Source organism: Idiotropiscis lumnitzeri, chromosome 18 (genome assembly GCF_059441095.1).
Source record: "Idiotropiscis lumnitzeri isolate Australia: NSW breed Sydney's pygmy pipehorse chromosome 18, RoL_Ilum_1.0, whole genome shotgun sequence".
Lineage (NCBI taxonomy): Eukaryota > Metazoa > Chordata > Actinopteri > Syngnathiformes > Syngnathidae > Idiotropiscis > Idiotropiscis lumnitzeri.
The window spans coordinates 2,880,412-2,895,279 of NC_142408.1; the positions used below are offsets into that span (position 1 = coordinate 2,880,412).

Sequence of the window (14,868 nt, forward strand, 5' to 3'; positions counted from 1 at the left end):
TGCGTTTAAGAAAAACCCGCGCTCAAGCTGTTTGACCATTGGACGACACGAATTTGAATCGGACCATTCAGGATCGCCATTCTTTTGGGTTTACAATTTTCGTGGAAAAAAATGTGTTTGAATCTACACCCAATTACAAGACAGGGGGAAATACTATACAGAATTAAAAAGCAAAGTGGTTCACAAAAATGCCATAATAAAAAAGGTTCTTTTCGTAATATCAAGTCAAAAATATATATTTATTGACGACTTTTCAAACAATCAAAGCTGTGAAAAAAGTGCTGTACCATAAAGTTAAAAATTCAGACAAAACAAATGAACAAAAACAGTAAAGAACAACTCACTAAAACGCTGAAAGCCAAGCATCTTTCGAACTTTTGCATTCATTTTATCTTAGACTTAAATTGGATTTGTGAGCAAATTATTTCATACTTATTGAATAAGATGATTATATAATTTAAAAAACAATAGTTAAAAAATAAAGAGCCATCTTGTCTCTTTCTTACATAATAGACAAACATTTCTGAAAAAACATTCAAGAAAATGCATCACATGTTTGTTTTGAAAATTCAACATTGTAAATTAAATGACCTCTATAAAATTAAAACAAAACGTTTTTCAATTAAACTTGAGTGTTTGCCTGTGTATTATACACAAAATGGGCGACCAGGAGTATGATAGCTCTTTAAAGGCGATGTGGTGGCTCTTAAAAGAGCCTTTTTGAGTGAAACTGCTCACTTCTTTTTGGAAGCTGTCTTCTTGACAGTTTTGGGCTTGGTGACCTTCTTGGCAGGGGCCTTCTTGGCGGCGACAGGCTTCTTGGCCGCGGGGGCTTTTTTGGGCGCTACCTTCTTGGGGCTCTTGGCGGGCGGCTTCTTGGTCTTCTTCGGCGATGGGGCCTTCTTGGTGTCTTTCTTGGTAGATTTCTTGGCGGGGGCCTTGGCTGGGGTAGTTTTAGGCTTCTTTGTTGCTGAGGCTTTCTTGGCGACGGGTTTCGTCTTCGTCGCCTTAGCGGGCGCTTTTGTTGTCTTGCCATCATTCTTCTTGTTGATTTTGAAGGAGCCGGAAGCGCCGGTGCCCTTGGTCTGCAGCAGAATCTGCTTGGCCACCATGGTCTTGATGACAGTCTTCAGGCGAACTTTGTTCTTCTCCACGTCGTAGCCTTTGCTGACGAGGTACTTCTTGAGGGCTGCCAGGGAGACACCATTGCGCTCCTTAGACGCAGCCACGGCTTCGAGGATAAGTTCGCTGGCGCTGGGTCCGGGCGTTTTGGGCTTGGAAGCCGCCTTCTTCTTGGTGCTGCTTTTCGCCGGGGCGGCGGGTGCTGGAGCGACTTCTGCCATTCTATTGGCTGCTGGTTGTCTAACACAAACGCTGACGTTTACGCCGGCTGGTAGAGAGACCGTATTTAACCATCACATGAGAACCGTAGAGAGTCAATCCATGAGAACCGTGGAGAGTCAAGCAGCCTGTCTGTGGACAAATCGTGTTTACTTGTGCTTTCTGTGTGCACTTAACACGCTGAAAAGTCGCACTAAAACCTATTTTTTACACCCAAATATATTGAAGGTGATAGAAAACGAGTATTGCTCCATATTTAAGTGGTTTTCAGCTCGCAGGCTTGCTCTGGGTTCTTTACAAAGCCTCCAAACGGCAACTCTTCATTGGCATGAGCGACCGGGATGGATGATTTTCCTGACTTGTTAAACCTCTAAAAGATTGAAAATCGCTCCTAGAGCAACAGAAATTGTTTCATAGATGATAAAAGATGTTCGTGCAGGCACCCAAGGGGCCAACAGACACATGTTGATGTTCTTTTCGGAGCAAGACAACGTTTTTTTGAGGGCAGCAAACACACTGAAGTTTCTCATGTACCGCTTTTGTTTGAGTCCGTCAATAACATTTTGCATGAAAACAACAATTCAAGTTTTATCATACTCTTCTCTGTTTTACTCTTTCATATATTTAAGTGCAAACAAGAAACACGATCTATTATGAATTTGAGTGGAACAGGAGCAATGAAGCCACCATGCTTTTTTAATCAACAGTGCAGTATGGACTTATTGGATGTCTCCATTACAATGTGTTTTGTGAATAAAATATTTTCATTGTCTATCTATCTATCTATCCATCCATCCAACATACTTTACTTGTCAATATTCAAATAACCCCACTATCATTACAACAGAATTTCAACAGGGAATGAATAATGACTTCAAATAATAGTCTTACATGTCCTTGTGGTGTTTTTTTTTTTTTTACCTGTGCCTGATTCGTCCAAAAGCAATGTGCTACTTCCATTGGTTGAGCTTCTATACATCTTTTAATTAAATGTAATGTTGCTTTGGTCAGTTTCAATTCATTTTAGTCACCGTACTGTGAGGTTTTCTGTCATTAACAAAAAAAAAAAAACAACTATGTCAAACGATTCCCGCTAGTGTACAATTGTGAAGAACCAGATGTGCATTAACCAAAATTATAGATTGTCATTTGGTCAGGCAGATTCCATCCTTGTGTAACATGCTGGATCTTTTAAAAGCCTTTGAATTGCGTTTAGTTTGCATTTTTCATTTTTGTGTATTCAAATAAAGCTTGAAAAATGTGCTACTTTACTGTAGTTCAACAAAGCACGCAGATGGATCAGATGCTGAGCATGTTTATTTTCACTACATAAATATAACGGTTATATAACTTGTTTTTGCGCATTAAATCCGCATGTTTGTAAAGAATGGACAAAACCCCAAACTGACCAACCACTCATACGTGATTAAATTAAAATATTAGATAATTATAGATATTTCAATCGCCAACCTCCCATCGACATAGACAAAGGATAACTCTTCGGAAAATGTAGGTGGCTCTTAAAAGAGCCGTTGGAGTTAAGTGTGGACAACCAATTACTTGGAGCTGGTGTACTTTGTGACAGCCTTGGTGCCCTCAGACACGGCGTGCTTAGCCAGCTCACCGGGCAAGAGGAGACGGACGGCGGTCTGGATCTCCCTGGACGTGATGGTAGAGCGCTTGTTGTAGTGAGCCAGGCGAGATGCCTCGGAGGCGATGCGCTCGAAGATGTCGTTGACGAACGAGTTCATGATGCTCATGGCCTTGGACGAGATGCCGGTGTCGGGGTGGACCTGCTTCAGCACCTTGTACACGTAGATGGCATAGCTCTCCCTCCTTCCTCTCCTTCTTCTCTTGCCGGGCTTGCCAGCAGCTTTGGTGACGGCTTTCTTGGAGCCCTTCTTGGGCGCGGACTTAGCGGGTTCAGGCATGATATTAATTGTCAGTCGAAGATTCTCAGAGAGATGGAGATTGAGGAAAGCTGGAGGTTCTTATATACACGTAATGCAAATTAGACTGTGCCACCGCCACTTTTTGATTGGCTGACAAAATCAGGACCCTACTGTGAGGTTTTAAATAAGCCAATGGGGAGAGGGGGGCATGATCCCATGGTCAAGTCCTTTGTTTGACACGTGATGTCCTGACTACGTTTCTGAATGCCGTAAAAAAAATAACGTGACTTATAAAAGACACTTTTTTTGTTGACGTCCTCATGGTAGCTAAAATCCAAAACAATTGATATGCACGCCTTCCTAGACCAAACGCCTAACCGCGGCGTGCATGGTCCATTCGTATTATCCAGATGAAATGGAAAAAAAACAAAAAAAAACTATGAAACAAAAAAAGAACCGCCCCCTTGCTATGCCATCGCATCTTCCAAGCATAAATCTTATTTACGACACACGCGAAATCCAACGGAATATATTGAATAGAGGTCATTTCGATTATAAAAATCATGGAAATAGTATGTTTCAAGTATTTTCATATGTTGGAAGTAAAAGTCAGATGTCGACTCTTGGTATACATTGATTGTTTTCTTCTTTATTTATGAGCCGATTAGAATGTTCTCGTTCACTTATAGCCGTCATGCCCATCACTAGTCATAGTAACGGGTACGTTCGTTCATTTCATGAACGAGGGTCAAGGAAACGGTTCTCTTGGGTGAATTTGAGTGGCTCTTAAAAGAGCCGTTGGGTTGTGGTTAAGCCGCAGCGTTCTACTTTGAGCTGGTGTACTTGGTGACGGCCTTGGTGCCCTCAGACACAGCGTGCTTAGCCAGCTCTCCGGGCAAGAGAAGACGTACAGCGGTCTGGATCTCTCTGGAAGAAATGGTGGAGCGCTTGTTGTAGTGAGCCAGACGTGAGGCCTCTGAAGCGATACGCTCGAAGATGTCGTTGACGAACGAATTCATGATGCTCATTGCCTTAGACGAGATGCCAGTGTCGGGGTGGACTTGCTTGAGAACCTTGTACACGTAGATGGCGTAGCTCTCCTTCCTTCCCCTCTTTCGCCTCTTGCCAGGCTTGCCAGCAGCTTTGGTGACGGCTTTCTTGGAGCCCTTCTTGGGCGCGGACTTTGCAGGTTCAGGCATGACGACTGAAATGGGGTCAATGTACTATGAGCCTGTCTTTTTATAACGGCTGTCATGCAAAGTCAACTGTGCGAACGCCACTCGATGATTGGCTGTAGTTTGCAGGCTTCTGCTATGTTTTTTAGGTCACTTTAAAATGGCGGTTTCTGATCACGTGGTTTCTAAACTACTTGTCACGAGGACAATATACGAAATCGATCTTTATTCCACTTACCTGTCACAGACTTGAAAAAATCGTCTCTATAAAACTTAAGGAACAATTTAGTTGAAACTTGCTTGTGTATCACGCCGCATTCACTTTCAAGTAAATATGGTCAAAGTTGCCTTTAATACGTGGTTCTGGCTTTGACACTGCCATGTGGAAATTGTATGTACAACACTTATGATGGTCAAATGTCGCTCATAAATATATTGCCGGTTTTTTAGTCTTGACTTTTTGAAAGTTTTTCTGACAGATAGCACCCCTGAATTCAAAAATGCATTCTTCCTCCAGGGGCCAATTCCCTTAGCAATAATTAGGCCTGTCAATCGTGAGTAGACCCACAAAAAAGTCTGAAGAACTGATGCCATAAAACAAAGTCTCTACGTTTGTAAGTCCGTCTTTCATCGGCAGACCGACAATAAAGTCTCGAAAAGCCATGCCTGAAGTGGTCTCTTGTAAATTATTGAAAAATTCCCCTTTGAAAACCAATTTTCCTGATCATCATGAAGTTTGGCAAACATCTGTCGTGAGTAGACCCACAAAAAACATTTTGGCTCATGTATTACTAACCAGAAAATTCAGCCACCAAAGGCAGTTTTGATTAGCAACGTGAAATCTTGTAAATTTGTCCATCGCAAGTCGACCAACAAAAAACGTCACGAGAAGCCACACCTAAAAAGATCAGAGAGAGAGAGAGAGATTAGATTGTTTTTGTTCACTCTTTCTCACCGTGGGATGAAGGCCTCGCCTTCAAAACAATTCGCTGACGTCCCCTCCGGGCAGAAATGCGCCAATGTAATAACTAACGCCCTAATTTACCGTACCAAGAATGCAGCTTGACGGCGTCTTTTTGTCAGAAATGTAATTTAGCAAATCATCAATGACATGGTGATTTGCTATTCATCGCTCTCTAATTTGTACTTCTCCTCCATGCGACGTCGAGAAAAACAAACCAATAAAACAATCAGCTGCATCATGAGGACTGGAAAAACTGCAGACACAATGGTGATCATAAAACTTCATTATTATTTTGTGTGAATTCAACAGCTGCACTCTGATATTCGGGGCAATGAGACGGAAGTCAATCTAAGAGGCCTTTGGGGAATTGGGAAAAAAAAACGCTTGTTCTCAAGCGCCTGTGGCCAAACCTTAAAGAGGCTGCACAAAGGCACAGTGAAAAGACAACGTTTTAATTGGTTTGTTCTCGGGCGTGCCTGACATTCAGCAGGTAATTGTAATTAACTGTACTCTAGGTTAAATGCTATAATTAGAGTGAAATTAGTATGACCTTCGTCATGTTATTGAAGGAAGTTGGGGGGGGGGGCATTGTCACCAAGAAATTATCTCTTCTTTATGTCATTTTTTTTTTTTTTTTAATTTTGCAGTTTTTGCTTTCATTGTTTATTTTCGACGGATAGTTGGCACTTATTTTCAACTTTTGTTGTTTATATTTCGCTTATTTAAATGGTCACTTATTTTAAATGTTTTTTTTTTTTTTAACCACAGATGTCTGCCAGTCCGAGGATGCTCACGCCAGGAAAATACCAGATTGAGGAGCATAGCAGGACAAGCACGCAGCAAATTTCTCCGGTGACCCCAAAAGTATGCATTCTTTCATGCTAATACCACATTTGTTTTCATCTTCACGTTCACCTTGCTCCGCGATGCAACTATTGCCTACAAAACAAGTCGACAACTAAAACAAGTCTCGTAGAACAATTAAAGGCACACCCTTCAACAAAGAATTCAAAGAGGTGCCATGCATGTCGAAGATGGCGCGGTAACATGGATCTTCACATGTGAAATCAGCACGCGGGCCGACGTCATTCTTGACATAGTCGTCACGCAGACGATGCGAGTGCTTTTGTGTGCCGAAGCCGGCTATTCCACTCACGTAACGAATTACTGTCACATTGGCATTCCGTATAAAGATTTGACGCTCGGGGCTGCGAGCTGTTTGCAAATGTCACAAGTTGGGATTTTGGTTCGTCTTTATCAATCTATCTGTGTTGCCCGGTGGTTGTGGTGGTAAAATTTATAACATGGCGACGCGTGTTCTATTCATTAGATCAGAAACTAAGGATTGTTTTTTTTTTTCTTCTAACATTTAAATAATGTAGTTGCAAGCAAGCTAATATATTGAAATAATTCTGCATTAGTCTTGGTGTCAGTGAAAAAAAAAAATAAATAAATAAATAAATACATAAAAAATAATTACCAACACACTACACATTATCCCTTATCGGTTTCATCCGCCGATCATCACGACTGTTCATAATGTGTTCACAGAACAGGTACAGTGGATATAAAGTCTACACACCCCATGTTTTTGTGATGTAAAAAAAAATAATTAAAAATTAAAAAAAAAAAACGAGACCAAGATGAATCATTTCAAAACAATAACATTCAAAATTGAAAACATTCACTTTTATCTTGGGACATGGCTGTGTTCAGAAGGAACCAATCACGTTCAACGTCACACTAAATGGGAGTCAGAATTCTGCCACCGTTGTAAGACCACAGATAAAGTTCAGCTGCTCTTAGTAGGCTCTTCCTGACATTCCTGAAGATTACGTGTAAAAATTAACTGCTAATTTGAACTGTTCATAATTCCCTCAACCACAGGTCCTAGTTCCAGCTTTGTTTCAAGTCCATCTCTTAAACTTGATCTGGGGAAACGATTTGAAATGATTCATTTTGGACTGATTATTTTATATCACAATCACCTGGCATTTGAACAGGGGTGTGTAGACTTTCTATAACAGCATTGGGAGTTCTCCTTTTCGCGGAATAATGCATTTGTTTCCCCACATCGAACATTCAAAATTTCACAGCTGGTCAATTTAAGGCCACCCGTAAGGGTTCTTGTTGATTTCAGCTGAAATTTCACACAGACTTTTTGTGAGTGATGTTGATATTATATAATAAAAATAGGAGGTGACTGACAGCCAGAAGTATGACGTCTTCCTTCCCAATATAAGATTCCTGTGGTATCCAGAGTTGAAGACGGTGAAGGGAGACTTTCACGTTTGGACTTCCGTCTGTAACAATGTTATCTTTGTTTTGTTGAGAGGCAGTTAGTCAACAATGACATGCTTGCATAACCGCAAATAATTCTGTGAAGACCTGCTGACAAAATTTGACCTCGTTTTTTTTATTTCTATTTTTTTTTTTAAAGTAACTTTGATTCCTAGGGCGGCCCCTAATGGTTCTCAATTAAAGTCCACTATCACCTACCCTTAAAGGGACAGTGTGTAGAATGTTTCGATCCCCCCCCCAAAAAAAAACCCCAATATTAATTTCAATAAGACCGCATCAACGTCGATTTTCTTTTTTGTCAATATAATCGTTGACTGATCAGAAGTTTTCTGGAACAATGATTGTGGCATGAGTAACAAATGCAACGCCCTTACTTCGTCAGATGCGAGAAAACTAAGTTATTTGTGATGACATTTTGCTTGCACGAGCGATGAAGAAATGCCGTCTGAGAAAATGCATGCACTTAGGTCATTGCATTCTATTAGTTCACCACTAGATGGAACTAAATTCTACACACTGTCCCTTTTTAGAGCTCACTTGCCAGTTCAATGGGTTGCACTTCAGTTTTATTTTTGGCGTCAACTTAATTCACACTTTTAATTTGACATGTTTAAAGAATTGTCTTTTTTTTCTCATTTATTTTCAACACGTTTTTGACATTTCACTTTTTTCTTACTCATTTGATTGAAAAATAAACTTTTGGCTGTTTTTGCCTTTGACGTTTATATTTTCTTTACATTTTTATTATGTACTTCTTAACTTTTATATTTCTCTTCTCTTTCTTTTTAATGTGTTTTGTTCTTCTAAATTCAGTCATTTTTAATTTTGTATTTAAAAAAAAAAATCTGTATTTTGGAATTTTCCCTCATTACTTTTTGTTTTTCATTTTGGGGATTTTTGATTTGTACTTTGTTTAAATGTGAATTCTTGATTTTGACTTTTTTTTTTCTTGTATGTTATTTTCACCATGTAGTAACTGTAATAAAATCACAGACATTGATTTGTGGTCCCAGTGGGACAAAGAACTCTTGACTCTTTCCAAAATGTCTTTGTGAATGAATGTCTACTCGCCACAAGTTAAAGCACGCCTATGTAATTATCATGCCAGTTGAATGGAGTGTCTTTGCATTGTATCTGATTAACGCTTGCCGAATCTTCTTCCTGTCGAACCAGCTGGGCCACATGAGATGAAATTGCATCTCGACATCTTCGTCTCACGATAGATAAATATCAGGGAACATCCAGGTCATCTGTCAGCCAATGAACAAATGGTGCACTGTCCAAGTATGAATATTATTACCTGTGGCTGTCAAAAATAAAGATCTGCTGATATTTTGTAACTTCGACTCAAGCACCCCTACTGCTGTATTTGTGACTTAGTTTAGCTTCTGCACATTTTTTTAAACCTTGTGCTTTTTGAGCCCAAAGAGGATTATGAAAGTAGAAAAGTTTATATTTAAAAAATGAATAAATAAAAATAATTTAAGGATAGTAATGACGTCAAAGTGGAAATATTACCGTTTTTATTTGATTTTCAGTTTTCTAGTGTTATCATTTTTTTTTTATGTTAATTATTTTTGCCTTTTTAAACTTTTTTTTCCTTTTTTATTTTTCATTTTTAATATTGTTTTTCTTTTTTTAATGTCAGTTATTTTTGTATTTTTTTAAATTTCAAACTTTTTACCCTTTTTTAATATTGTTTTTAATTTGTAATTTTTTAAAATGTCTGTTATTTCTGTCTTTTTTTAAATTTCAAACATCTTTCATTTTTTTATTTTAAATTTTTAATAGTTTTTCACTTTTTAATTTTTTTTCTATTTCACTTTTAAAATATCCCATTTTTATTTTCAGTTTTTAACATTTAACATCTTTTTATTTGTGCTGTACTTTTTGTTTCTTTTAATTTTTTTATTTTGTCTATGAGTTCCCTTCGACTTTCATCTTTGTAATGTCGTGAACATTTCTTTGCTTCTTGCAGCAAATTTACTCAAATCATCTGAAATGCATATTTCACCTTCGTACCTGGCATAGCTCAACCCAAAGACTAATGATTTTTTTCTGTTGTTCTTAGTTTTAATTTAGAGCAACAAAAAAAAAGTTTTACAGCAGGATTGCATAGATAATCCTGCAACAAATTAAACAATAAAACTTGAAAGAGAATATCTTATAGAATCAAACCTCAGAGAACCAAAAATAGACGGCGAGTAATTGAAATGCTGCATTTCCTGTTCACATGCCGATAATTATCACGAATAATGTGATGACATGACATGACATGACATAACATGCAGTGCCTATATATTAGCGTGGCGATCTGTCTTTTTTTGTTTTTGCTCAAGCGAAATATCTTCACTTTTCATCAAATGCTCACGCGCTCCCGTAAAAAATCTCAGCGTAAAAGTGACCTGTTGTACAAGACTCAGTACACCATTTGATCTCGTTGGATTACTTCTCATGCCAAATTGCGCCGTGCGGTTGATTTCGGCGCTGCAGTTGTTCGAGAGCTGGTCCAACCGGTCCGGGCGTCCAAATCTCAGCGGTACGTTGAAATAGGCGGCCTCTGTCGCGCTGTCAAATATTTGCAAACAGCTGCCGGGACGTACGCGTAGATATTAGCGGGTTGCAGCGGTTTCGGATGTCGCCCGGCACTGACTAATCAGCACCCTTACTTGCACTCATGATGGAAATGGTGAGTACAGGAAATGTGTCATGACTTTTGGTCCTTTTGACATTGGAATACTTTTTAAAATTGGGATTGGCGATGGGGCCCAGTAGGATTAGATTTGCAGATTACAGTTAGGATTTTGTTTGGCTAATCGCATAATGGCGTAAATTATTCTTAATTTACTGTCACAATATCAGTATAAAAAAATAAATAATAATCACCTGTCGATATTCTCAGTCATCCAGGTCTCAAATTTGGAGAATTTTGAGTTAAGATTGTGGAAAGGGTAGCATGTTAGGATTAGGATTAGAGTTAAATTTACAGGTTGGGACTACGATTTCAGGTTAGGTTTGAGTTTTTAGGTTTTGGCTAGGATTTGTAAGAAGCCAGATTCAGGATGGGTTTTACAATAATCCTCAACTATATATGGAATCTGAGATGGGAAGTAAATTCAGGTTTTGACGTTAGGGATTAGGGCAGGGGTGGGCAAATTTTGTGATTGGCGGGCCACAATGGGTTCAAGAATTTGACAGAGGGGCCGGACCAGGAGCAGATGGATGGAGTGTTTTGGTAACTTCACCTCATTGGAGAAAAAAAAAATACCACAGTATTTAGAAAATAAAAAATGAGCGAGGTTTATTCATTTCATTTTTTTTCAATTTCGGCGGGCCGGATTAAAACATTTAACGGGCCGCATGTGGCCCCCGGGCCGTCGTTTGCCCACACCTGGATTAGCATAACAGCTGCAGTTGGGGTTAGGCTCGGGCATGTTTTGAGTGTGGGTTCAGAATTTTGGATGAAAATGGGTGTCAGCGTGTTGGGAGTCGAATAGCAATTTATGAGAGCTGACGGATTCCTGACGGGCGACACGTCGTCCATGAACGGACGCGTTGATGCAGCAGTGGCGCGGCTGTCTCCCATTTGATTGATGTGTTTGACGATCGTTCGTCAAATAAGAAACAGAACAGGGAGCCTTTTGTCAAAGCGATGATTGTTGTTGTTCTGGCCGTTCCCAGGCACATACGACTCAGGCTCACCTGGGGGTCCCGGGGGTCCCGGACGGGCACTGCAGGGAGTTGATGGGCATGAGTGAGGAGGCCTTCCTGACGAATCTCTACCTGTTCATGAAGAAGCGAGACACCCCCATCGAGAGGATCCCTCATCTGGGCTTCAAACAAAGTACTTGAGTGGTTTTGGAATTGTCATTAGATTGAAAAATGGCAACACAAAGGCGGAATTCTGATTGGACAAAAACCTGACATCCACTTATATGAAGCGAAGCGGAACATTATGAAAGGAGGAGAAATTTTGGCGATTCATGAATACAATTTCATGGAATAAATATTAGAATTTAGGTTGTGCATTCAAGTCAGTGCATCTGATAGAGTTCAGGCTAATAGAAAAACTAAAACTAAAACTAAAACCACCACAGGTTTAGTCTGATGACTTCAATCTAGTGACAAATTTTTATTTGAAAGACATTTCGTGTGATGGGATTAGACCTAAAATGTCATCGTTCTTCCCCTACAGTCGATCTATTTGTGATGTTCAAGACAGTCCGAGACTTGGGGGGGTACCACCAGGTAAGTTCTTGTAGAATTAGTTCTGCTTCGCTGCACGTTGCCTCGTAGACGTTGGCTAATAAAGCTTTGCGGCGTGGAGACGACTGATTTTTTTTTTTTCTCTGGACAGGTGACCGCTCAGCAGCTCTGGAAACAGGTCTACAACTCGCTGGGAGGGAACCCTCGCAGCACAAGCGCCGCCACGTGTACCCGCCGCCATTACGAGAAGTGAGTCGCCGGGGAGGGGGCGTCAGTTATGTTGACGACTTTAAAAGGCAATCAACGTGTCGGCATCCTTTGAAGGCTGCTGCTGCCGTACGAGTGCCACCTGAAGGGAATGCCGATGAACGTGGTGTCGCCGCATGTGGTCGACCATTACCGCTATCACGGCTACGGCATGGACGACATGGATGGTCCAAGACCAGTCAAGCGCAAGATGATGTCACTGCCGCTGAAGCACCAGGTTGGTCTCGTTACTTCTTTCCGCTGAGATGAAAGATATTTAAAGCCAGCTTATGTATTTTGAAGGTCAAATTCCTGTCAGGGCAGAGCGAGGACACGATTGACCTTTCAAGCGCCTTTCACACTGGCCGTCAAAACCATCTTTTTCCTGACTCGCTCTCATTTACGGGCTTCAGATGTCGTATCAGAGTAGGTGCGTGATAATAAAGATTGGAAGGGGATATTTCGAGAGCAGGTGTGGGCAAACTGCGGCCCGTTAAACGTTTTCATCCGGCCCGCCGAATTTAAAAAAAAAAAATGAAATGAATAAACCTTGTTAGTTTTATTTTTTTTTTAAATCATCAAATACATATTTTGTTTTCATGCTTTTGTGGCCTTTTATTCAAAATTAAATGTTTTTTTTTTATTTATCTCACATGAGGTGAGGTTATCAAAACATTCCATCCGTCTGCTCTGAAAGAGGATCAAGACAACATATGATGAGATCCACACAACAGGCTGATTAAACGAACCACTTTTATCCCCAACAGAATCATCCCAACCTCCAGCCGGGCCCTCATCGCAGCGTCTTTCCTCTCCAACTCCAACCCCCCCACTACTATCACTCAGGTCGCGCCATTCTGCCGCCTTACGTCCCGATATCCGCTTCCATGATGACTCCACACAGCCCGCAGACAGCTCCGGCGCCCAAATTCACCTTCCCCGCATGTGGGCCGGGCCTGACGGAACGAGTGAGGCCTCTGGAGCACTTGCGCTTTCTGGCCGAGCAGTACAAGTCGTCTTCCGGGCTGAGTGAGCCTCTCAACCTGAGTATTAAAGCGGAGAGTCAGAGGATGGACAAGAATCAAAAATCATCCTTCTCCCCACCCTTAGCCAACAAGAACCCAAAGTTTCTGAACACGCCATCTTCGCTGTACACGCGGCTGTACTCGCAGGTCGCGAGGAAGGACGGCGCGAAGAAGTCGGACGAGGCGGCCAACGTCGGAGTGACGCCGTACGTCGGCAGGGCAAGGGAGGACTTTGTGGTTGACCTCACTTCCACCAACAGTCCGGACTTTGACGCCGCCCTGACAATGAGGACCAACAGCCGTACGTGCTTTACCAAGCCGATAGAGTACAGGATCCGGACCGAAGTGCAAGAGGACGGTCCAGCGGCGAAGAAGCGAAACATCAGCGACATCCAACCCTGCCCGCCTCCCGAAAATGACAAAGTGGAGATCGAGATCCCCTTGTCGGTGTTCCACAACTGGCTGCGGATGTACGGCCCGCCAGGTGTGACCTACGACGCCAAGCAGCTACCTCGTCTCTTGCAGGAGGCGGTGCAACGGAACAAGGACACGCCCCCCGGACAGTTATCTTTTCACCCCAACTCGCATCAAAGAAGCGCCAGCATCGAAGACCTCAGGATGCCCGGCAGAAAAGTTCCAAGCCCAAGCGCAACCATCCAGACGTCCACGATGCGCCACACCCCCAGCCAGAATCATTTCAGCAGCTACGCCGTGCCCTCCCCTTCCGGCAACGCTCGGAAACACGGCGCCGCCCAGCCAGATGTGACATCATCAAGTGGCCCCAAACCGCCATCTTATTGGGAGGCCTCCTCGAAAGACAAGCAACTGCCCAAGAGCCCCGGTCCGCTTCCGCACGATCTCACGGTACCAACGAGCCACCCGAGAGACGCCAAGCCGAGTTGGAGGGCGCCAGACATAAACTCGCCTTTGCTGATGATGAAACCCAGCTCGGCCGCCTCAATGCTGCAGCTCACCAGCGAGGAGGTGATCAAACTCAAGAAAATCATCTCCAACTCCACGTGACACTCGCGTGAATGTAAAGACAGTGTAAATATAATATTGAGAACAGCCGGAGACCATGAACTCATTCACTACCAACCGCGTAAAAAAAATAAAATAAAAATGGAAATTTGACGTCTCAAGCCGTCAATGGCAGTAAATGTGTTCCAGAAAACATTTTTTTGTAATATATTATTTTTTTTACTCTTTCTACACACATTTAAACTAATTAAACATTCTTTCAAGTATTCCTTTGCAGCAGAGATTCTGTTTCTGTCAAGAAATGTGAAACAATCATTTAATATCACTAAAGGAGCAAAAAAAAAACAATTATTCAAACAATTTTCCAAATAAGAGGCAGCATGTGTTATTTGCTATAAACCGAAAAATATATATTAAAAAATATAAAATCTAAAATTAATTTTTAAAAAAATTACTTTTTTTAATTAATTAATTAATTACAAAATTAATGCATTGCGTTTTTAAACACCAAAATGTTCAACCAAAACAATATTTTTTAAGCGAAATGTGATTAATAGTAACATTTAATGCGAAAGATGACAGGTGGCTTGACGTAAATGAGCAGAGATATTCAGGATAATATAAATCTTCAAACTCCAGCTACTTTAAACCATACGGAGCAGCAACGCATACAAACAGCATACAAACAATACTCACAAGCAGATCAACTCAACATGCTCAATTTCTAATTAGAATTG

At 41.2% G+C, this 14,868-nt stretch overlaps 3 protein-coding genes and 1 pseudogene across 3 annotated transcripts; 1 reads left to right on the forward strand and 3 right to left on the reverse strand.

The window, feature by feature from the left end:
• Positions 1 to 220: 220 nt before the first annotated feature.
• LOC148318995 (histone H1 pseudogene) lies at positions 221 to 1,582 on the reverse strand (annotated as a pseudogene).
• Positions 1,583 to 2,640: 1,058 nt separating this feature from the next.
• LOC148318996 (histone H2B-like) lies at positions 2,641 to 3,287 on the reverse strand. Its single transcript, XM_088281219.1, has one exon. It carries the CDS (start codon positions 3,270 to 3,272, stop codon positions 2,898 to 2,900), a length of 375 nt encoding a protein of 124 aa, XP_088137345.1. The 5' UTR covers positions 3,273 to 3,287; the 3' UTR covers positions 2,641 to 2,897.
• Positions 3,288 to 3,860: 573 nt separating this feature from the next.
• On the reverse strand, positions 3,861 to 4,432 carry LOC148318997 (histone H2B). Its single transcript, XM_088281212.1, has one exon. It carries the CDS (start codon positions 4,430 to 4,432, stop codon positions 4,058 to 4,060), a length of 375 nt encoding a protein of 124 aa, XP_088137338.1. The 3' UTR covers positions 3,861 to 4,057.
• A 5,567-nt stretch (positions 4,433 to 9,999) lies between these two features.
• arid6 (AT-rich interaction domain 6) lies at positions 10,000 to 14,407 on the forward strand. Its single transcript, XM_088282234.1, has 6 exons — positions 10,000 to 10,362; positions 11,355 to 11,517; positions 11,869 to 11,921; positions 12,031 to 12,128; positions 12,204 to 12,363; positions 12,893 to 14,407. The coding sequence occupies exons 1-6, from the start codon at positions 10,351 to 10,353 to the stop codon at positions 14,171 to 14,173; spliced, it is 1,767 nt and encodes a 588-aa protein (XP_088138360.1). The 5' UTR covers positions 10,000 to 10,350; the 3' UTR covers positions 14,174 to 14,407.
• Positions 14,408 to 14,868: the final 461 nt, after the last annotated feature.